The 24,679-nt window shown below is 38.0% G+C and overlaps 2 protein-coding genes across 7 annotated transcripts in view; one reads left to right on the forward strand and one right to left on the reverse strand.

Moving 5' to 3' along the window:
• Positions 1–22,996, reverse strand: part of ZNF569 (zinc finger protein 569) — a 35,572-nt gene extending 12,576 nt beyond the window's left edge. Inside the window, exons 1-3 of the mRNA XM_006941321.5 lie at positions 22,840–22,996; positions 21,283–21,438; positions 8,950–9,007 (exon numbers count right to left, since the gene is read on the reverse strand). Coding sequence (XP_006941383.3) covers positions 8,950–8,964 — 15 coding nt within the window. The 5' untranslated portion in view covers positions 8,965–9,007; positions 21,283–21,438; positions 22,840–22,996. The remainder of the gene's footprint in view (positions 1–8,949; positions 9,008–21,282; positions 21,439–22,839) is intronic.
• A 31-nt stretch (positions 22,997–23,027) lies between these two features.
• Positions 23,028–24,679, forward strand: part of ZNF570 (zinc finger protein 570) — a 39,381-nt gene continuing 37,729 nt past the window's right edge. Inside the window, exons 1-2 of one of the 6 annotated variants that reach the window (XM_045045470.1) lie at positions 23,028–23,194; positions 23,877–24,153. In XM_045045470.1, coding sequence (XP_044901405.1) covers positions 24,124–24,153 — 30 coding nt within the window. In that variant the 5' untranslated portion in view covers positions 23,028–23,194; positions 23,877–24,123. The other 5 variants (XM_045045473.1, XM_045045472.1, XM_023245449.2 and 2 more) reach the window with 5 other exon arrangements.

Below are 24,679 nucleotides of genomic sequence, written 5' to 3' on the forward strand. Positions count from 1 at the left end.
AAAGGGTCAGTAACAAGGTGAAGGTGCCCACTCTCACCACTCCTATTCAACACGGTCCTGGAAGTCCTAACCAGAGCAATCAGGCAAGAAAAGGAAATAAACGGTATCATGGGGCACCTGGGTGGCTCAGTCAGTTAAGCATCCAACTTCGGTCAGGTCATGATCTTGCAGTTCGTGAGTTCAAGCCCTGCATCGGGCTCTGTGCTGACAGCTTGGAGCCTGGAGCCTGCCTCAGGTTCTGCGTCTCCCTCTCTCTCTGCCTCTCCCCCCTCATGTTCTGTCTCAAAAATAAAAATAAAACATTAAAAAAAAAAGAAATTAAAGGTATCCAAATAGAAAAGAAAGAAGTAAAACTGTCTTTGCAGATGATATAATCTTACATATAAAAAAACTCCCAAAGACTCCAACAAAAAACTGTTAGAACTAATCAATGAATTCAGTAATCAACATACAGAACTCAGCTACATCTATACACTAACAACAAAGCAAGTGTAACAATATGAAAGAAAACCCTATCCATAATATCATCAAAAACAATAAAATACTATGAAATAAATTCAACTGAGGATATGAAAGATCTGTATAGTGAATATTACACTTTGATGAAAGAAATGGAAGAAGACACAAATGGAAAGACATCCCATGTTCATGGATCAGAAGAATTAATATCGTTAAAGTGTCCATACTTCCCCAAACCATCTACAGATTCAATGAAATCCCTATTAAATTCCAACAGCTTTTTTTTCACAGAAATAGAAAAAGAAAAAAACACTAAAATTTGTATGGAACCACAAAAGCCCCACATACCCAAAGCAATCCTGAGAAAGAACAAAGCTGGAGACATCACCTTTCCTGATTTCCAACTATAATACAAAGTTAGAATAATCAAAACAGCATGGTACTGGCATAAAAATAGACATATAGGCCAATTAGAATCAAGAATATAGAAATAATCCCATGTATACAAGGTCAATTAATATTTGACAAGGGAGTCAAAGGACAGTTTCTTCAACAAATGGTGTTAGGAAAATTGGATAATCACATGCAGAAGAATGAAATTGAACCCCTAGTATAACAGCCACTAAAATTAACTCACGATGGGTTAAAACTTACACATAAGACCTGAAACTATAAATCTCCTCAAAGAAAACATAAGGAAAAAACTTGACATTAGTTTTGACAATGACTTTTTTGGATATGACCTCCAAAACAAAAATAATTGAGACAACAATAAAGTAAAAAGCTTCTACAAAAAAACAAAGGAAACAATAAACAAAGTGAAAAGGGGATCAGTAGAATAAGGGAGAAATTATTTGCAAAACATGTATCTGATATGGCGTTAATATCCAAAATACACAAAACTCATACAACTCAATATCAAAAAAATCAAACAATCTCTTGGGATGCCTGGGTGGCTCAGTAGGTTGAGTGTCCGACTTTGGCTCAGGTCATGATCTCATGGTTCATGAGTTCAAGCTCCGCATCGGGCCCGCCACTGTCAGGGTAGAGCCGGTTTGGAGCCTCTGTCCTCCCCTCTCTCTGTCCCTCTCCCACTCACATACTCTCTCTCTCAAAAGTAAAAATAAACATTTATGTATATATATATGTGTATATATATATATATATACACACACACACACACACACACACACACACATAGTGTGTGTGTGTGTGTGTGTGTGTGTATATATATACACACGTACATATATACACACACACACACACTCTCTCTCTCTCTCTCTCTCTCTCTATATATATATATATATATATATATATATATCAGACAATGATTGGAGGACCTGAATAGACACTTTTCCAAAGAAAACCTACAAATGGCCAAAAGGTATATGAAAAGATATATGACATCACTCATCGTAAGGGAAATGATGATTAACTCAAAACTACAAGGTTTATCTCACACCTGTTAGGATGGCTGTCATCAAAAAGACAACAGATAAGAGATGATGAGGACGTGGAAAAAAGGCAACACTTGTGCACTGTTGGTGGTACAGCCACTATGCAAAAGAGCACGAAGCTTCCTTAAAAAATTAAAAATAGAATTGCCATATGACCCAGCATATATTTTTCTGGGCATATATCCAAAGGAAATGAAATCAGGATCTTGAAAAGATATCTGCACTTCCATGTTCACTGCAGCGTTATTCACAGCAGCCAAGATACAGAAACAACCTATCTATGGATGAATAAATAAAGAAGATGTGGTACACACACACACACACACACACACACACACACACACACACACACACAGTGTTATTCAGACTCAGCCATGAGAAAAGGAAATCCTGACATTTGCAACATGGGTGGACTCTGAGGGTATTATGCTAAGTGAAATAAATGAGACAGAGAAAAACAAATACCCTATAATCTCATTTAATATGTGAAATCTTAAAAAGCCAACTCTCAGAAACAGAGTGGTGGCACCAGGGACTGGGGGCAATGGGGGAGATGTTGGTTAATGGGTACAAACTTCTAATTATAAAACAAATAATTTCTAGAAATCTAATGTGTAGCAAGGTGATTATAGTTAAGAATACTATATTATATACTTGGAAGTTGCTAAGAGAGTAGGTCTTAATGTTCTCAACACAAAAAAGAAATAATTATGTGACGGAATGGAGATGTTAGCTGATCCTGTGGTGGTAATAATTTTGTAATATACAAATATATCAAATCGACACTTTTGTATACTTTATTTTTTAAGGAATCCCTGTGCCCAGTGTGGGGACTGAACTCATGACCCTGAGGTCAAGAGTCACATGCTCTATAAATTGAGCCAGCCATTTGACCCATCATTGTAATTTAAAACAACACAGTATTATATGTAAATTATAGCTCAATAAAGCTGCAGAAAGAAAGAAAACTGTCAAATTTTTAAGATCCTAAAATTCAGGAAGTTGTTGGGAATTCCCCTTAATTGGGATAAAGACCAAACTAAGCTTGAACAAAGCACCTGGTTAAGAAGTAGGGTTGAAGAGAAAACAAAATGTAGAAAGCTGGTCCTAGTAACTTCACTAATCACACTGAAGGACAGGAGCATATAAGATGAATTCTTGCTAACACTGCCTCAGTCTCAGATTTCTCCTCAGGAAGATGGATCAATAAACTAATAAATAAAGTTTAAAAACCAACACCACAGATTTGGCAAGAAAATTCTAACTGCTCAAGAGTAAGAGAACTCAGAAAAAAATTATTAAAATTAAAAAATATTTAAGAAAAAATTTAGTAAATGTGAAAATATAAATGTCTTAAAATTAGAAGTCCAGAACTTATATACATAAATCTCTATATTTAAAAGTTGATATTTTAAGCATAAATAATACAGGCAGCAAATGTTTAACAAGTTTAATGACGGAAACACGTTTAATGATGTTTAAAAACATACAGAATTAAAAATAAATACAGAAACAATCTCAATGAAAAATTTCAAGGAAATGAATAATTTCAAAGGTAATTTGGGAGGAAGGAGGAAAGATGGGAGGAAGGAGGAAAGAGTAAGATGGTCCTGAGCTCCCCACTTTGTCACACAGACACACTGAGGTAACAGCTACATACATTTATGCAACTAACCGAAAGCAATCTGAAGACTGGTAGAGACTGGTAGAACAAGGCTTCCACAGCGAGTCACATAGAGAGAGGGCCACTTTCAAAAGGGTAAGAGAGGTGGAGATGCGGTTGAGAACCAAACCCCTGGTGTGACTAACCGCAAAATGGAGGGACGTCAGAAGCACAGAGAAGCGTTAGGATCAGACACCACACCAGACACACCAGGCACTGGAGACATGCACTGCGAACATGAGGCCTAGTAAAGCCTGTACTGAAAACCAGGAAGGCTTAACTCCGGGATCTTTAAAAATCAGTGGGATTAACTCTGGGAAAGCTGGAGGGCAACAGGAAACTGCCCTTAAAGAGCCAGCATACTAAATAAGTTGGTCTGAGAGAAAGCACAGAAACAGCAGTCTAAAAAGCACCTTGGGTATATGTGAAGAAGATTACTGACTAATCTTAGGAAGTGCTTGAGGGACAGGAACAAAAGTGCCGGTGGGAGCCATTTGTCTTCCCCTTTCCCAACCTAGATAAGCCAGAGGCTTGCAAAAGCCAACACTAACATTCTCCATCTACCTGCTAGCCCTGGTGTCCCAACACAATGTTCCCCTACTGACCTTCTCCATCCAACTCATCTACCTCAGAAGGCATCCCTCCAAAGCAGCTCCTATTTCCCCATCCTCGCAGGCAGCTCTGAACAGACTGGTGCCACTCCAATGGACTCCTGCCCCCACATACCAGTGCACATCAGGTTCTGCAGCAGAGTCTCTCAGCCCTTTGTTCAGGGAGCAAACCTGCCCTTTAGTGCACCTGCAGCTGTAGAGAGGCTAATTGTAGGTAGACAGGCTAAAAGCTGGCCCCACTCACCAACAAGCCCATGCTGGTGGCAGCCAGGCCTCTCAACAAATCAGGGAGCAAACCCTGCCCACTGTGCCCACAACAAGCAAGGCAGGTCATTGCAACTGGCTTGGCTTAAGACAAATGCAGCAAGGGTACTACATAATGACAAAGGGATTAGTCCAATAGGAGGATATAACAATTTAAGTTTTCTATGCTCCCAATACAGGAGCACCTAAATACATAAAAGAAATTAATGGACATATTTGTAAACTTAATTCAATTCAATGTCAATACCTCAGTAGTTTATGGAAATAGAGTAATTCTAAAGTTTATATGAAAAATATAAATAGCTACAAGTAGCTAAGGCGATGCCGAAGAAGAACAAAGATGGAGGATTCATTTGCATTATCAGATCAAGATTTATAATATATGGTAATTAAGATAGAGTGGGAGTGACATAAGGAAATCAAAACAATGGAAAAGGACATAAAAGTCAGAGATACATATATTAACATGAATAGGTCTGAAAACACAATGTGGAGTGAAAAAAAGGAACTGCAGAACTGTAAGCCCATTATGTTCTCAGTTATTTAAAAATCTCAAACACAGAGCAACATATGTGGTGTTCACATATACAAATCTGTGTGATAAGAATATAAAACCGTGAACTCTATGGGGGCGCCTGGGTGGCTCAGTTGGTTAAGTGTCCGACTTCAGCTCAGGTCACGATCTCGCGGTCCGTGGGTTCGAGCCCCACGTCGGGCTCTGTGCTGACGGCTAAGAGCCTGGAGCTTGTTTAGGATTCTGTGTGTGTCTCTCTCTCTGACCCTCCCCTGTTCATGCTCTGTCTCAAAAATAAAGAAACGTTAAAAAAAAAAAATTAAAAAAACAAAAAAACCCATGAACTCTATGGATATAGGTAACATTCATGAGAGTACATCTGGGGACAAAGTATCTGTAATATTCTAATTATTCTGTTGAAAAAAATCTTGAGGCCAAAAGGACAAAATACTAAAATATGCTCATTTGGGGAGCTGGGTATGTGGCTATTTATTCTACTTCTCCCTCCCTCTTTCTAGATTCTTTTTTAAGAGAGAGACAGCGTGCGTGAGCGGGCTAAAGGGTCAGAGGGAGAGAGAATCTTAAGCAGGCTCCCTATCAGTGCAGAGCCTGAGTGGGGCTCAATCCCATGACTCTGGGATAATGACCTGAACTGAAATCAAGAGCTGGACACTCAACTAACTGAGCCGCCCCATAGATTTTCAAATAATAAAGAAAGGAAGAAAAGAGAGAGACAGATGAAGAAGCAGCTCTTTATTAGTTATACTATTTTGTGTTTTTCTAACTAACTGACTTGTATTTTATTCTTACCAATTCCTTTATTTTCTTATTTTGTTTCTAATTACCAGAACTATGTATTTTGCTCTTTCATTCTTTTGTTTATTAACATATTGTTTTCAGCCTGTGCAATGCTTTACTTATTAAAAAATTTTTTTAATGTTTTATTTTTGAGAGAGAAAGAGAAAACGCGCGCACATGCACACGCACGAGCAGGATAGGGGCAGAGAGAGCCCGAGACGCAGAATCTGAAGCAGGCTCCAGGCTCTGAGCTGTCAGCACAGAACTCGATGTTGTGAGATCTTGACCTGAGCCGAAGTCGGATGCTCAACGGACTGAACTATCCAGGCGCCCCATGCATTGTTTTATTTTTTAAGATGTTCTGTAACATAAAGTTTTATGTCTCTGTTGATTTGAGTTGCTTATCCTAGTTTAAAAATTTCTATGTGAATGTTTTTCGTTTTGAATCTTTTATTATTTACTTCATATTTAATTGTATTGTAGAACTATCACATGTATAGTTTCTACGTTTGAAATTTATTAAATTTTATTCAGGCCTAATACATGGTCAGTTTTCAGGTTACTACATATCCAAATAAGGGATAGTAACTGAAGGGATAGTAACTGTTTCCAGGCTATAAACTATCTTAATCTAGTAGCTCAATCAAATTTTTTTTTACCATTTTTTAAAAACTTTATTTTTTAGAGACAGAGTATGTGCACGTGGGGTGGGGAGGGCAGAGAAAGAGGGAGAGCAAGAACCTGAAGCAGGCTCTGCGCTGTCAGCACAGAGCCCAATCTGGGGCTTGAACCCACGAACCGTGAGATCATGACTTGAGTCAAAGTCAGATGCTCAAATGACTGAGCCACCCAGGTGCCCCAACTCTATCAAATTATTATTGGTAAATACATTCTTTTCTTGGTCTAGTTTATCTAGCATGAGCTAAGACAGATCAATGAAAGTTTCCTATGGATATGTATCTTCTTATTTTCAGTGTTCTTTATAGTAACTTTGCTGCAGGTTATTTGATAAAGAAGCAGTCCTAAGCCATTTATCTTTACTAGCTATTGCACTCATCATTTTATTTTTTTAGAGTTTATTTATTTTGAGAGAGAGAGGGACAGCATGTGCACGTGTGAGGGGGAGAGGGGCAGAGAGAGAGACAGAGGAGGGAGAAAGAGAATCCCAAGCAGGCTCTGTACTATCAGCACAGAGCCAAATGCGGAGCTTGAACTCCTAAACCCTGAGGATCGTGACCTGAGCCAAAATCAAGAGTCAGACACTTAACCAACTGAGCCACCCAGGACCCCTGGGCAACCACTTTGGAAAACTGTTTGTCAGTATCAATAAAAGGTGATATATATATATATATATATATATATATATATATATATATATATGGTCTATAACTTAGCAATTCTAGCTTTGGTTTATATACAAAAGAATGTGTACATATATGCAACAAAAGACATCTACAAGACAATTCATAGCAACAGTATTTGTAATTGTCCTGAAATAAGAACTACCTAAATGGCAATCAATAACAGAATGGATAAATAAAATTATGGTTTATTTACATAACTGAATAATATACAGCAATCTGAAATTAACTGAACTACAACTACATGCAATAATTCAACATGAACCTGAAAAACATAGTATTAGGCAAAATAAATCAGACACAAAGTATATAGATGAATAATAGAAATCATCTATGGCGACAGTAGTTGAATAGTGGTTACCCTGGGGTGGGAGTAATGCCTTGGAAATGTGCAGAAGGAATCTCATGGTTTGTTAGATCTATTTCTTGATCTATTGCTTATGCAGGTTACACAGTGTGTTCACTGAAAATTAACTGAGTTTCAGGAAAAAACTAGATATACAGAGAAACTGCGAGATAGGGACACACCGTCAAAGAAAGGTACATGTCAGTATAGGAAAGCTTTGAGCTAAGGGTGAAAAGGCAGTGAAGTGAGATATGTTTAATAGCTAAGAGTGCAGGATAAATCTGAAAGAGAAAGATTCCAAAGGAAGTATAAAGAAAAAGATGAAGTTTTGAGGAAAAGGAATTATCCTTGAAGAGGAGACAAACATCACTTATTCTAAGAGTAAAATGAAGAAACAAGGAAACATGGATTCAATTCACTAAAACCATAAATACTCACAAAAACTATGTATACCAGGCATAGAATGTTCTAGGGGCTGGAGATATATCAGTAGCCAAATAAAAAATACTCTCTGTTCACATTTCAGTGGACTAAAATTATAAGAACTTACCAGAAATTATTAGACTGTGGCCCAATCTATAGCAAATACCCATTGAAAAATATAATTATGTAGGGTCATTTGAAAGACACACATCTTGCCTATTTCTTAGGATATTCTAGTATTCTTCTTTACTATTATGTATGATACATATAGAACAAATGGCAAATATACTAATCTTAAGTGCATAACCTGATACATTTTTATACATTTATATATTTGTGTACTTAGGTCAAAGTAAGAACATTTTCAGCACTCCAGAAGACTCTCTCTCATATCTCCTCCCAGTAAATATCGTAGGGGTAACTACTATCCTGATTTCTATCACAAGGGATTAGTTTTCCCAGCTTTTAAACTTCATATAAATGGAACCATATCTTTTGTTTGTGAATTTACCTATATTGTTGTGACTAACCAGTATCTGCCATTTTTTTATTGTTGTGTGGTCTCCCTTTGCATGAAAGAGATAATTTATCATTTCTCCTGATACTCTTCATTTCCATTCTTTCCAATGCTGGCTATTTTAACGTACATTCTTTGTTTTCTCCTTCATCAAAACAGACCATCAAAATAGCTGGGTTTTTCAACTACAAGAGGTCACACTATAATATATTCACTGACCTACAACAATAGGTGCCAGTGACAAACATACTTCTAAGAAATGTTCATTTTAATTCTTATTTACAATGCAAATTATGTAATGAATTTCTGCTCTGGTTTGGTAATAATAATAAAATTGAAAGTTGAAGCCCAACTTTAATCTCTCTGAATGAATGTTGGTATTACCATTTTCACTCTTTCCTGGTCTTAAACTTCCAACTCTGTTTCCTCTGAAAATGCTTATGTATATACGATTTTCCAATTTACTGTACAGATTGCTGTAATCCCCTTAAATTACACTGTAGAATAAAGGAGAGAATATACTATTTAAAATTTACCTGGGACTCAGTCATTTCCTCTTCTGTCTGGTAACGGAGAGGGCTTAAAAAGGCAGAGCTGGGAAAGAGAAGAAAAGCCATTAGACCAGGTGTGCTCTGTGGTTTCAGAAACCTGTACCCACAAGGTGGATTAAAGGTCAACCTGTAGCAAAATGATTCTTGGATCCATCAGAAAGGCCAAGAATATTCACACCAGAGGTGCTGAGAGGTATAAGGATGACTGGTAAGATCATGTATAGCTTAGGCATAAGGTGGATAAGAATACGATTTCACATGTGGGGGATGTCCCATGAATCTGTCAATAGCTCTGTATCAGAAAATAAATAGTTCAGAGGAAGCAGGAAGACACACAGCTTCATGAACGCACATAACCAAGAAAATCAGAAAACTGACAAAACACCCAAGGTATTTTAATGTATTGAGACATTACCAACTAAATGAGAATTTAAACAAAATGGTAATGTAATTATATCCTTTCAAGGAAGGAGTAAGGAGAAGTTTGTGTGTCTGTGTGATATTTATTGGAGATATTGGTGGTGGTAAGAGAATTTCTTTTTTGCCATAGTAAAAAAAATATATAAGAAATCACACAAGAGCTGAAAGAGGTTTTAAAAAAGGTGAAAGTGTTTTTTTCTGGCAATAGGAATTAGGGATGGGAAAAAAAAAACAGTACAGTTTTCCTTCTTTTTATTTCAAGTCTAGTAGCACTATTTCATTTTTTTAAATAAAATTCATATTAGGGTGCCTGGGTGGCTCAGTCAGTCGAGTGGCCAATTCTTGATTTCAGCTCATGTCATGATCTCACGGTTTAAGAATTCAAGCCCTGCATCAAGCTCTGCACTCACAGCACAGAGGCTGCTTAGGGTTCTCTCTCTCCTCTCTCTGCCCCTCCCCTGCTCATGCACGTGCTCTCTCAAAATAAACAAACAACAAAAAAAGAGAGGACAGAATAAGATGGTATCTCAGTAGTTTCCCAGCACCAACAGTACAAAATTCTGTAAAGAAAATTTGATACTTCGCTAAGCATAGAGAACCAGCATACTCTGAAAGGCCACATGTGGCAGATAATGTTACTAACAATAGCCATTGCCCTCATCTTATTCCTTGAAAAATAAACCTTAATTTTTTCACATGGCAATATACCTTCTCCTAAGGATGAATCATGATTGATCTAGGTCAATGAGGGTAATCCTACTTCCCTTTGCCAGTTACTCACTTTCCCAGCATCCCCTGCAGCTATGAGTTACAATGTGACAAAATATTGGCTAAAAGGAGAAGGGTTATGGAAAAATTTGTGATATATATATATATATATATATATATATATATATATATATATATTCCCCCCCCCCCCCCCCCCGGTACATATCTCTTGCACATAGCCCCTTTGGCCTGAGGGTGCATACCAGCACATTCTGTTGTCCGGACAGTTCTGGCTCTCGTAGTGGACGTGGGTCTATGTGGGCATAGGTTAAAAGAGGAATTATCACATTAAGGGCATTTGCTTAAGGTGAACTGAAGTCGTCAACTAGCCAGACAGAAGACGCCAATCAGGACTCCCCCCTACTGTCTTTCTTCTTTCTCTGAATCATCAAATTTCTCAAGTACAGGCAAGAAACGGAAAGTGGAGAGAAAACTCCAAAATTTCTTTGAGGCACCTTATGATGAATTTCATTGTAGAATTTCTAATATTAGTATGTGAACTGGAAGGATGGTTCAACAAAAACGACTTTATATATTGTTAAGGACTTACAAATGATGAAAAGAAATGAGAGCTCTTATTTAAAGAGGATTTCTTCCCCATCACCTTCAATGAAGTTAGGCCACATTTATATTACAGTAGAGGTAAATATATTTGTCTCATTCTGCCTTGCATTTTGGGTTCTACTTCCATCCTCATTGATATCTATAAAAAAGATTGCTAGGAATTTGATTAGGATTGCATTTAACCTACAGATCAAAGAGACATGAAAACATGAGTCTTCCGATCCATGAATGTAGTATATTTCTGCACTTATTTTTTATTTCTTTCATCGCAGTATTTTTTTTTTTTTCGTTTTCAGCATACAGTGTCTACACATATTCTGTGAGATTTATTTTTAAGTATCTTATTTTGGGGAGTGTTACTAAATTTTTTATTTCAAATTCCAACTGTTCATTGCTGGAATGTAAAAATGATTTGACTTCATATACTGATTATGTATCTTGCAACCATGCTACATTCATTGAAGAGATCTAGGAGCTTTTCTGTAGATTCTTTGGGGTTTTCTTTTTTCTTTTTTTAATTTTTTAGTTTCAAACTATGTAAATACATATCTTTTTTTTTATGTTTATTTTTTTGAGAGAGAGACAGACAGAGACAGAGCATGAGCGGGGGAGGGGCAGAGAGAGAGAGGGAGACACAGAATCCGTAGCAGGCTCCAGACTCTGAGCTGTCAGCACAGAGCCCAATGCGGGGCTCCAACTCACGAACCGCAAAATCATGACCTGAGCTGAAGTCGGACACTTAACCGACTGAGCCACCCAGGCGCCCCTTGGGGTTTTCTATCTAGATAATCACGTTGCCTGCAAATAGAAACAGCCGTATTTCTTCCTTTCCGATTTATATGTCTTTGTTTTTCTCTTGCTTTATTGCACTGGCTAGGATTTGCAATACAAGGGTAAATAACGGTGGTGATAGAGGACATCTTCACTTTGTTGCTAATCTTAGAGCTAAAGCATTATCTCACCACTAAGTATAATGCAAACTCCAGTATTCAGGTTTTTTTAGATGACCTTTAGTAAAGAACATTCCCTTCTGCTCCTAATTTGCTGAGAATTATTTTTTCATGAATAAATGTTGAATTTTGTCGTGCTTTTTCTGCATCCATTGAGATAATCATATGGTTCTTCTTTACTCTCTTTTGGTGAAGTACAGTCACTGATTTTCAAATAATGAACTTAAAATTCATCTTGTATTCCCAACATGAATCCATTTAGTCATGTTATATTATCCTTTTTATATTGCTAGATTCAATTTTTCAATTCAATGTTAAGGATTTTTGTATCTAAGTCCGTGAAAAATACTGGTCTGTGGTTTTCTTGTCATGTCTTTGTCTGGTTTTGATATCAGGGTAAGGCTGGTCTCATAAAATGAGTTGGAAAGTGTTCTGCTTCTTCTACTTTCTGCGAGAGTTTATATAGAATTGTTATAGTTTCTTCCTTAGATGTTTGCTATTTCACTTGTGAAACTGGGTGTATAGTTTCCTTTTTAGAAAGTTTTTTTGTTTACTGAGGTATAATTGACATATAACATTATATTGGTTTCAGGTGTACAATATAACGATTTGATATTTGGGTACACTGTGAAAGGATCATCAAAATAAGTCTAATTAATATGCATCATCTTACACAGTTACAATTTTTTTCTTGTGATAAAAACTTTTAAGATCCCTTAGCAACTGTCACATATGCAGTAGAGTATTGCAAACTATAGTCATTATGCTATACGTTACATCCCAGGACTTGTAACTAGAAGTTTGTACCTTTTGACCACATTCACCTATTTGTCTTATCCCCTACCCTACCCCCTGCTTCTGGCAACCCCCAATCTGTTTTCTTTACCTATGACCTTGGTATTTTGGGGAGGGGAGGCATTTTTAATTTTTTTTAGATTTCACATATAAATGCAATCATACAGTACTTGTCCTTCTCTGTCTGGCTTATTTCACTTAGCACAATGCCCTCGAGGTCCATCCATATTGTCACAAATGTATTCTTTCTTATGGCTGAATAATATCCCATTGGATATTATCCGGATCTACTTTACTCTGATATTCAGGATGTTCAAAAATCACCAAGCTGGCTAAAAGCAAAAATCCATACATAAGGATATCATACTCATGGAAAATAAAAAAAAGAAAAAAAAATCCATACATAAGGATATCATACTCATGGAAAATAAAAAAAAGAAGCCAGTAAAAAAAACACCTTATGTATAACACAAGAATAAGAATTACAACAGAATTCTCATCAGAAACCATACAAACAAAAAGACAGTGGAGTAAAATATTTAAAGTATTAAAAGAAAATCCTACCAACATAGAATTCTCTAACCTGGGAAATTATCCTTCAAAAGCAAAGGAAACTAATATTACACTGTATGTCAACTAACTGGAATTTAAATTAAAACTTTAAAAAAAAGTGGAGAGGGGCACCTGGGTGGCGCAGTCGGTTAAGCGTCCGACTTAAGCCAGGTCACGATCTCGCGGTCTGTGAGTTCGAGCCCCGCGTCGGGCTCTGGGCTGATGGCTCAGAGCCTGGAGCCTGCTTCCGATTCTGTGTCTCCCTCTCTCTCTGCCCCTCCCCCGTTCATGCTTTGTCTCTCTCTGTCCCAAAAATAAATAAAAAACGTTGAAAAAAAAATTAAAAAAAAATAATAAAATAAAATAAAATTAAATTAAATTAAAAAAAGTGGAGAAATAAAGACTTTCTCAAATGAACAGAAACTGAACTTTATCACCAGTAGACCTGCCTTGCAAAAAATGTTAAAAGTTCTTCAGGCAGAAGAAAAATGATATAGGTCAGAAACTTGGACCTACATAAAGAAAAGTAGCATATCAGAGAAGGGATAATGAAGTTAAAACAAAATCTTCTGGCTCTTTCATTCTTAATTTTTCTAAAAGAGAAATGTTTATTTAAAGAAATAATTATATTAGGTGATTATATGTATTAGGTGATTTTATAGCACATGCACAAGTAAAATGAATGACAGGAATGTCACAGGAATGAGAGGGAGGACTTCGGAATACAGTTGACCCTTGAACATCACAGGTTTGAACTATTTGGGTCCACTTATATGGGGATTTTTAAAAATAAATATAGTACAATACTGGGGCGCCTTGGTGGCCCAGTTGGTTAAGCACCCAACTTCAGCTCAGGTCATGATCTCGTGGTCCATGAGTTTGAGCCCCGCGTCGTGCTCTGTGCTGACAGCTCAGAGCCTGGAACCTGCGTCACGTTCTGTGTCTCCCTCTCTCTCTGCCCCTCCTCTGCTGTGCTCTGTCTATCTCTGTCTCTCAAAAATAAACAACAAAAGAGTTTAAAAAATACAGTACAATACTGTAAATGTATTTTCTCTTCCTCATGATTTTAATAACTTTTCTCTAGCTTACTTTCCTGTAAGAATACAGTATATGATACATATAACTTAAAAAAAATACATGTTAATCAATAGTTTACATTATCAGTAAGGCTTCCAGTTAATATCAGGCTATTAGTAATTAAGTTTTGGGGGAGTTAAAAGTTATAGGTGGACTTTCAACTTCACAGTGTTTGACACACCTAACTTCCATATTGTTCAAGGGTCAACTGTACTGTTATAAAGCTCCCTGCACTTTATCTGAAGCACTATAGCATTTTTTTAGAGTGAACTCAGATTAGGTAAAAATATATATTGTAGGGGCACCTGGGTGGCTCAGTTGGTTAGGTGTCCAACTTCAGCTCAGGTCATGATCTCACAGTTCCTGAGTTCGAGCCCTGCATCAGATCCATGCTGACAGGTCGGAGCCTAGAGCCTGCTTCGGATTCTGTGCCTGTCTGTCTGTCTGCCTCTCTCTCTCTGCCCCTCCCTTGCTTGTGCTCTGTCTCTCTCTCAAAAGTAAATGAACATTAAAAAATTAAACAAAAAAGAATGATAAAAAAATATATAAACTCTAGAGTAATACCAATTTTCTTTTTACAAGGATAAATGATACAGTAAAAGAGTGGACAAAATGGAAACATGCTCAGTGAAAGACAGAAGTCCAGAAGGGGAAAAAAGAAACAGAGCAAATGGAACAAATAGAAAAGAGTTACAAAGATGACTGATATTAATTCAACTATATAAATAATCATATGGGGGCGCCTGGGTGGCTCAGCTGGTTAAGCGACCGACTTCGGCTCAGGTCATGATCTCACAGTTTGTGAGTTTGAGCCCTGTGTCGGGCTCTGTGCTGACAGCTCAGAGCCTGGAGCCTACTTCAGATTCTATGCCTCCCCCTCTCTCTACCCTCCCCTGCTAACGCTCTGTGTCTCTGTGTCTCACAACAAATAAAAACGTTAAAAAAAAATTAAAAATAAATAAACAAATAAATAATATTAAGTATAAATGGTCAAAATACAAAAATGGAAAAACAGGTTGTTACCAGTGGGTAAAAACAGCAAGACCCAACTATATGTGCCTACAAGAAACACATGTTAAATATAAACATCAGATAGGTTAAAAGTAAAGGAATAGGAGTGACATCAGCAAAAATATAAGAGTAGGAAACTCTAGGGGTCCATGTCTGTTCAGAAACTGAAAAAACTAGCAAAACCTTTCAGGATCAGCCTGATAGTAACTCTGGAAGACAGTCAAAGGATACAAACAAGTAAATGCTTAATCAGGAGAGAGGTGAATTAAACACAGTAGAAGATCTCTGTGGTATTGTAACTAACCTATTCACAATCACAAAAGCAAGAAAAACACTAAGGTACTAAGAATAATGCAAACAAAAGCTGTGTAAGAGCCATTTATTCGATTTCCTGATGTTCATTAAAAGTGGTCTTAAATAAATATCAGGCTTTAAAATAGAAGTGAGCATGGTAATGATGACACCTTTCCCAATATTATCTATAAAATTAACATAATTCCAGTAACCTTTCAAAAAACACTTTTCATTCAACTTGTCAAGTCAATCTTCAAATTTATTTAAGATAATCTGAGAAAAGTGAGATTAAAAAAAAACCCTAAAATTTATCTAAGAGGGATGATATGAATATACACATATCAAGCATATTTACTCATATTAAAAAATGGAATAGAACCCCAAAAAACTAAAAAAATTTTTAAAGTTACTAATCGGAGTAGAGAGAAACAAGGTAATAGAGGCACAAATATAATATAAACAAGACTTCTTTACCTTATCTGACCACAATGCTATGAAACCAGAAATGGGTCACAAGAAAAAATCTGGAAAGACCACAAATGCAGGGAGGTTAAACAACATGCTACTAAACAATGAACGGGTCAACATGGGAAATCAAAGAAGAAATAAAAAAATACAAGGAAACAAATGAAAATGAAAACATGGCAGTTCAAAACCTACGGAATACAACAAAAGCAGTCTTAAGAGGAAAATATAAAGCTATGCAAGCCTATCTTAAGAAGCTAGAAAACTCTAAAATAAACAACCCGATCACCTAAAGGAGCTAGGAAAACAAATGAAGCCTAAAGCCAGCAGAAAGAAGGAAATAATAAAATTACAGCATAAATAAATGATATAGAAACTCTACTCCTGAAACCAATATTGCACTGTATGTTAACTAAAGTTAAAAAGAAAAATAAAGGGGCGCCTGGGTGGCTCAGTCAGTTGGGCGTCCGACTTCAGCTCAGGTCCTGATCTCGCAGTCCGTGAGTTCGAGCCCCGCGTCGGGCTCTGGGCTGATGGCTCAGAGCCGGGAGCCTGTTTCAGATTCTGTGTCTCCCTCTCTCTCTGCCCCTCCCACGTTCATGCTCTGTCTCTCTCTGTCTCAAAAATAAATAAATGTTAAAAAAAAAAATTAAAAAAAAAATAATAAAATAAAATAAAAACCAGACAATAGAACAGATCAATGAAACCAGGAGCTGGTTGTTTGAAAAAAACTGTAAAATTATAAACCTCCAGCCAGACTTATCAAGAAAAAAAGAGACAGGACCCAAATAAATAAAATCACAAATGAGAGAAGAGAAATAACTAACACCACAGAAATACAAACATGGATGAATAAATGAGCAAACAGAAGATACATTAATAAAACCAAAGTAAAAAGTGGGTAATTCTGAATTTTTAAAATTGGAAATAGCAATATGAACTCATGAAGTCCATTCTGTTAAGAATATACTTCCTTGGCACAAAAACAGACACATAGACCAATGGAATAGAATAGAAACTCCAGAACTAGACCCACAAACGTATGGCTAACTCATCTTTGACAAAGCAGGAAAGAACATCCAATGGAAAAAAGACAGCCTCTTTAACAAATGGTGCTGGGAGAACTGGACAGCAACATGCAGAAGGTTGAAACTAGACCACTTTCTCACACCATTCACAAAAATAAACTCAAAATGGATAAAGGACCTAAATGTGAGACAGGAAACCATCAAAACCTTAGAGGAGAAAGCAGGAAAAGACCTCTCTGACCTCAGCCGTAGCAATCTCTTACTTGACACATCCCCAAAGGCAAGGGAATTAAAAGCAAAAGTGAATTACTGGGACCTTATGAAGATAAAAAGCTTCTGCACAGCAAAGGAAACAACCAACAAAACTAAAAGGCAACCAACGGAATGGGAAAAGATATTCGCAAATGACATATCGGACAAAGGGCTAGTATCCAAAATCTATAAAGAGCTCACCAAACTCCACACCCGAAAAACAAATAACCCAGTGAAGAAATGGGCAGAAAACATGAATAGACACTTCTCTAAAGAAGACATCCGGATGGCCAACAGGCACATGAAAAGATGTTCAGCGTCGCTCCTTATCAGGGAAATACAAATCAAAACCACACTCAGGTATCACCTCACGCCAGTCAGAGTGGCCAAAATGAACAAATCAGGAGACTATAGATGCTGGAGAGGATGTGGAGAAACGGGAACCCTCTTGCACTGTTGGTGGGAATGCAAATTGGTGCAGCCGCTCTGGAAAGCAGTGTGGAGGTTCCTCAGAAAATTAAAAATAGACCTACCCTATGACCCAGCAATAGCACTGCTAGGAATTTACCCAAGGGATACAGGAGTACTGATGCATAGGGGCACTTGTACCCCAATGTTCATAGCAGCACTCTCAACAATAGCCAAATTATGGAAAGAGCCTAAATGTCCATCAACTGATGAATGGATAAAGAAATTGTGGTTTATATACACAATGGAATTCTACGTGGCAATGAGAAAAAATGAAATAGGGCCTTTTGTAGCAACGTGGATGGAACTGGAGAGTGTGATGCTAAGTGAAATAAGCCATACAGAGAAAGACAGATACCATATGGTTTCACTCTTATGTGGATCCTGAGAAACTAACAGGAACCCATGGGGGAGGGGAAGGAAAAAAAAAAAAAAGAGGTTAGAGTGCGAGAGAGCCAAAGCATAAGAGACTCTTAAAAACTGAGAACAAACTGAGGGTTGATGGGGGGTGGGAGGGAGGAGAGGGTGGGTGATGGGTATTGAGGAGGGCACCTTTTGGGATGAGCACTGGGTGTTGTATGGAAACCAATTTGTCAATAAATTTCATATATAAAAAACAAACAAACAAACAAACAAACAAAAAAGAATATACTTCCTGCTACAACATTAATGAACACTGAAAACTTGCCAACTGAAAGAAGCCAGTCACAAAAGATGATATATTATATGATTTCATTTATACCAAATGTCTGGAAAAGGCAAATTTATAGAGACAGAAAGCTGATTATGGTTGATTACACTGGGATGAAGAAGGGGAATAGGAGACTGATTGCTAATATGTATTTCTTTTAGGAGGGGCAAAAATGTTCTAAAATTACATTATGATGGGTATACTTGTGAATATAGTAAAAAAAACAAACATTGAATTGTACACTTTAAATGGATAAAATATTATCAAGCTATTAAAAAATAAAAGAGTGTATTTCCTAGCTCTGTCCACCAAAAAGGAAAAAAAAAAAAGTCTAGAAACAATGACCATGCCAATAACAATAAGCACTGCAACGGTGGTCTCAAAATATCATTTCCTAATAAAAGGAACCAGAGCACCATAAAGAAAGGCCTGATTCCATGCCTAAGGCAGGAAATATTCAAAATGATCTTGGAATAACCTTCATACCAGAAATGTAGGACACTATCAAAGACTTCCAGAGATGTGTTAAAAAAAAAAAAAAAAAAGCTTAAAAGACATCTTGAAAAGACAACCAAAGATGGGAAAATTTGAGCTTAACAGAGAAAATAAGCACAATGGTTTGAATTACATCAAATATGCTAAAATCTATGAGTACATAACAGTAAAAATAACAACTCATTGGGAAATGCTAAGGAACCAATTCAATAGCCCGAAAACCTATAAAGGGAAAGAATCAATTTATTCTGCTTTTCCTATAAAAACTTTCTTCAAGGTAACCAAAGGGTTGATGAGGGAAATTTTTTTCTTTACAATGTTCCAGCCAATAAATGAAGAAGGAATGCAGAACTCAAACACCATTTATACCAAATATCATTTTGTAACCCCTACTGAAATATAGCTGGTAATCTTCCATGTTTTCTTAAACTGATATAGTGGTAAAAAGAGGGATTGTTCTATTTTGAAAACATTTGACAAGTAAAGGAAAAATATGCCCCCATCTCTCTACCTTACTTCCTCTAATATTTCAACCCAACAGTCCTTCAACCCCATCAGGAACTTCGTGCATTCTACCAATTTTTCACTGTCCCTCACCTCCTTCCTATCCTCACTTTTCTACTTACCTGGACTAAAATTCAGTCAATCAATATAATTAATTCCTGCCAACTTAGACACCCTTACTTCACATTACTCCTAATTAGTTCATGAAACCAACACTCTGGTTAAATCCAACTCCATCTACCCTCTATTTCACTCCTCTTCCATTTAAAGAAAAACTTAAAGAATTATCTATAACAGGTATCTCCAAACTTTTTTCTCTATTTCTCTCTTTAGCCCCATACTCCACTGAAACTCCTCTTCAGGGTCACCAATGACTTTCATGTTGCTAAAGTCAACATTCCTTTCTCAGTCCTCTTTTCACTTGGCCTATCAGCAGCACTGACACAGTTCTCGTTAACACACATTTTTCCTTTGGTTTCCAGGGTATCAAACTCACTTAGCTTCCCTCCAACCATTCTAGCTAGTCCCTTCCAGTCCTTTTTGCTTGTTCCTTCTCATTTCCCAGGCTTTGTTGGAGTGACCCAGATATAAGTCCTTTACCTCTATCTTTTTCTATTTATCCTACCCTTTAAGTGATCTCATTCAGTCTATTCACTTTAAATATCTACATATTGATAATTCCCAAATTTATGTCTCTAGCCTAGATCTCACATAATTTAAAAAAAAAATGTTTATTTATTTTTTGAGAGAGAGTGTGCACATGTGAGCACACAGATATGCATGAGAGCGGCAGTGGGGCAGAGAGAGAGAGAAATCCCAAGCAGCCTCCGTGCTAACCTAACCACTGAGCCACCCAGGCACCCCTCAGATTCTTCTTTTGAACTTCAGACTTGTATATCCCACTGCCAACTTAATATCTCTACTTGAATGTCCAATGGGCATCTCATGCTTCATATACTATATTCCAAACTGAAATCTCACTATCTCCCTTTGCCCCAAGTCAGTTTTTCTACTTTCTTTCCTTTCTCAGTTAATAACTCTGTTCTTCAAGTGTGCCAGATTGAAAAATACTGTGTCCTCTTGTCACAATTATACTCCACATCAGTTCCTTCAGCAAACCCCATCAGCTCTATCTTTAAATTATATCCAATACATGACTACTTCTCACCATTTTTACTACTCTGTTCCAGGTCACGGACATCTTTTCCCTAGATTATTGTAAAGGTTTCCTAAATGGTCTCTTCTGCCCTTGTCCCCCCACCCCCATCCTTCTTCGTATAGTTCCTCATCAGAGCAGCCAAAGTGATACTCTTACACTGTAGGCAAGATAATGTCACTCCCATGATCAAAACTCTCCAACAGCTTCCCACCTCATTCACAGTAAAAGCCAAATCATAATATGGCCCATGTTATGAACTTGATCTACCCTTCTTCCCTCCACTTACCTTTTTTCTCTCATTTCCCACTAGTCTCCATCTCATTTGCTCTATTTCAGCCATACCAGCCTCTCTGCTGTTAACAGGCAGGTTCCCACCTCAGGACTTTTATAACTGTTGTTCACTCTGCCTGGAATAACCTTCCCTCAGTTACATGCATAAATAGCTCCTTTACTTCCTTCATATCTTTTGTTTTTTACTTTTATTTTGAGAGAGAGAGAGCGCGCACACATGAGCAGGGGAAGGGCAGAGAGAGGGAAAGAGAGGATGCCAAGCAGGCTCTGCAATGCCAGCATGGAGCCTGACTTGGGGCTCGAAATCATGAACCATGAGATCATGACTTTAGCCGAAACTGAGTTGGATGCTTACCTGACTAAGACACCCCGGTGCTCCACTTCCATCATATCTTTGTTACCTTTTCAGGATGCCTTCCCTAGCCACCCCATCTAAAACTCGAATTCCCTTCTCTCACTGTATATACCCTTCTGTTTTACTTTTTCTCTTAATATTTTTCACTACTAAATGTATGTTATACTTAACTCACTTACCTTATTATCTGGTCCACAACAATGTAAGTACCATGACAGCAGAGAGTTTCTCTTTTGTTCAGTGCTATATCCCAAGCATCTAGAATTATTCCTTTCACGTAGACAGCATTCAATAAAGGGAGTGCTGATGGATAAATGAATTAGTACCTGACGAATCTAGAAAATAAATTTGAAAAGAGAATACTGCTTCAGAAAAATATTTTAGAAAACACCTATTTCACAAAGATTTTTAAAATGTAACCAAACTGCAAATTAATGAAATTTTACATCTATGAGGTTAGCAAAGATTACTAATAATGGATAACCATTGTTATCAAGGGTGTATGAATACAGCAATCTTATACTATGCCAATAATACTGTAAATTATTGGAACCTTACAGGAGAGTAATTGGATAGCTTTAAGGAGCCTTTTTTTTTCATATATATATGAAATTTATTGACAAATTGGTTTCCATACAACACCCAGTGCTCATCCCAAAAGGTGCCCTCCTCAATACCCATCACCCACCCTCTCCTCTCTCCCACCCCCCATCAACCCTCAGTTTGTTCTCAGTTTTTAACAGTCTCTTATAAAGGAGCCTTTAATAACCACCTACATTTTGACCTATCAGTTCCCCTCCTAGAAGCCTACCCCTCCACCTCCTCCCCCAAATTAGTAAGTGCATTATAACATATGACAACTAGTTGTGATAAACACATTGTTCATAATGGCAAGAAATTGGAAAAAACAAATTACCCATCAACAGGGGTAAATGTATTAAACTGTAGAGCATGAAAAACTTTAAAATGACGACATACATTTGTAAATGTTTAAATGGGAAGATATTGTGTATTGTTAAATGACAAAGGCAGGTTACAGAACTGTATGTGTAGTGTGATACCAATTTCTTAGCTATTATGGACATATAGAATAATATAGCAATGCATGAATGTATTCACAGAGGAGTGAAAAGATGAGAAGTAAATTTCGACGGTGGCTGGCAGAATTATGAATGTTGTTTTCCATGACCTTTTCTGTATTTTGCGACTTGGGGCGGGGAGTCGGGGGCAAGGAGCATGAAGTTGGTACGCACACAAACAACGAGGCTGATACACAAAAATAAAATTTAACGTAAATAAATACCAAGTGTTGGGGCTATCGATATCTCACATAAAAACACATTTCCAATTACCATAACCAAAGAAATGAGGCACTGATACAAACAGTCGCACAAACCTACACACACAACCGTGCTCTACCTTTCATCCACCGAGTTTATCATTCACTCACGATCCCACAATCACGCACGTTCGCACCCATATTCATACTGAAACGTAAAAGGAAAAGCACACCCACAAAATCCGCTTACACACACGTTCTCACGGCCACACTCAGTCACAAATGTCTGGCAAACAGTTCCATCACGCGCCACTCCCACGGCCGCAGGGAACCACCCGCACCTGCACAGCCCTGCCGGCATCCTCCTCCAGCACGCAGGCACGGGGTCCGCAGGCCCCTACTCCCAACCAGCACAAAGGGTCCAGGGCTCAGAGCGCGAGGCCTCCCGAGGACTCACCAAGGAGCCCGCGGATACAGGCCCAATCCCACAACTCAATGCCGCCCAAGTGGCACAACCCCTGCGGGCTGAGTCGGAGGCTCCTGTAAGGTCAGCGTTGGCTGTGACTGAGGGCAGCACGAGCCTCGGTCCGTTAGACGCCGGACAACACTTCCCAGAGGCCCCCGCGGCTCACGGGGGTGGGGGCGGGCCGGCTTTCTTGTTGGCGAGTAGCGGTAATTAGCGTACCGCTGCGTTTAAGGGCGCCAAGATCTGCCCTGGAGGCTCAACAGTTTTGCTGCAGCTGCTTCACTTGAGCCCGGCACTCCACTAGGAGCCTGGAAGTGCAACTTGGTGTTGAAAAGAATCTGAAAAGGTTAGCAACTTTTCGGCCGAGGACTACATTTCCCAGAGGCCTTCACGGCCAAGTCTATTTTCTGCGCAAAGTGCCTGCCTTCTTACGGTTGGCTGGGTCGCCGGTTTCCCGGTGTTACGGTGCCTAATACGTGAAGGAAGCTCCGCTGAGTGGGTTTAGTTCCGTCTTGTCCGGGCCCCACACGGACTTCAGCCGGGTGAAGACTGGGAAAAGTCAGGGGCCTGTGGCGAGACGAGATGGACCAGCTTGACCCTCAAGTTCCTGGCAGGCAGAAGAGGGGAGTGGTGTTGTGTCACCGTGTGTGGCAGATTTAGGCCGTGGACCTGGTGATAGGGCGTCTATGGAGTCCAGAGACTCTCAGGTGCAGTGACTGAGGGTCTTGCGAATTTGCGACCATTTGTATGACAATGGTCGCGTTGTATGTTCTTGTGACCATTTGATTCTGACCCTGCAGTTTTTTTCACATACTGTGTGCTTTTGTCAATTCTTTGTGTGTTTCTGCTTTTCGGACTCGAGCCTGTTACAATATTGAAACTTACAAGGTTCCGTTTATAAACCACAGTCACCAAGATATTAAATGGGAGGAATTTTAAACGTTTGTGAATCCATGTAACTGAAACACCCATGCTTTTTTATTCTGTTACTCCACTACTGCCCTAAAGATTTTTCCTTTTTTTTTCAGCATTTCATATGGGTCAGGCTCTGACTTGAGAAGAAATAAACCATTGACAATGAAAGTTGAAGACTCTGCAGTAATTTTGCAGAAGAGACTAAAATGGAGAAAATGCCTCTGAAAACACTAGCCCAATGCTTTTCTGCTATGATAGGCTGGCAATGAGAACAAAATGCTGCAGACTACAGCATGCTAAATATCGGGAACTTGTAGTTGTTGGAGATTATCAGAGAGGCTACTGACTCATAAGCTTACCATGAAGCTATATAAAGCCCGTAGGACTATGGTACCTCTAGGATGTCTTCCTTTCACTAGATGATATTGGGCGCTGTTTCAGAGCGTATGAATTGGTCTGGGAAGGGACAAGAAACTCCCAAACACTACATAAAAGGAACGTGCCCTCCAAATGAGTTTTGTTTGTCTTTACCAATAGTAAATTTTTTCCTGTCTGCTGTAAGAATTATTTTTGCTTATCATTTTGTTAAGAGATGATAAAAGAACAGAATTGGGTGTTCTATGTCCATCCAGCTTCCTGATTTTTTATACTTGGAGATTTGTCTAGATCTCCTTTTATTTGTTAACTTTGCCTTATATATTTTGAAGCTCTCTTATTGGATGGTATACATTTTGAGTTGTTTGAATTGTAATAATTTCCTGTTGGATCAGTCCTGTTGGAGTTTACTCTTTATAATAATGGCTTTTTTTTTTAATTCTTGGTCTATTTTGATATTACTATAGTTTCACCATCCTTTTGGTTAGTGCATGGTTTATCTCTATCCTTTTGTTTTTAACCTGTTTTATTTTTAAAGCAT

The sequence above is a fragment of the Felis catus genome, chromosome E2, assembly GCF_018350175.1.
Source record: "Felis catus isolate Fca126 chromosome E2, F.catus_Fca126_mat1.0, whole genome shotgun sequence".
NCBI classification, from domain to species: Eukaryota; Metazoa; Chordata; class Mammalia; order Carnivora; family Felidae; genus Felis; species Felis catus.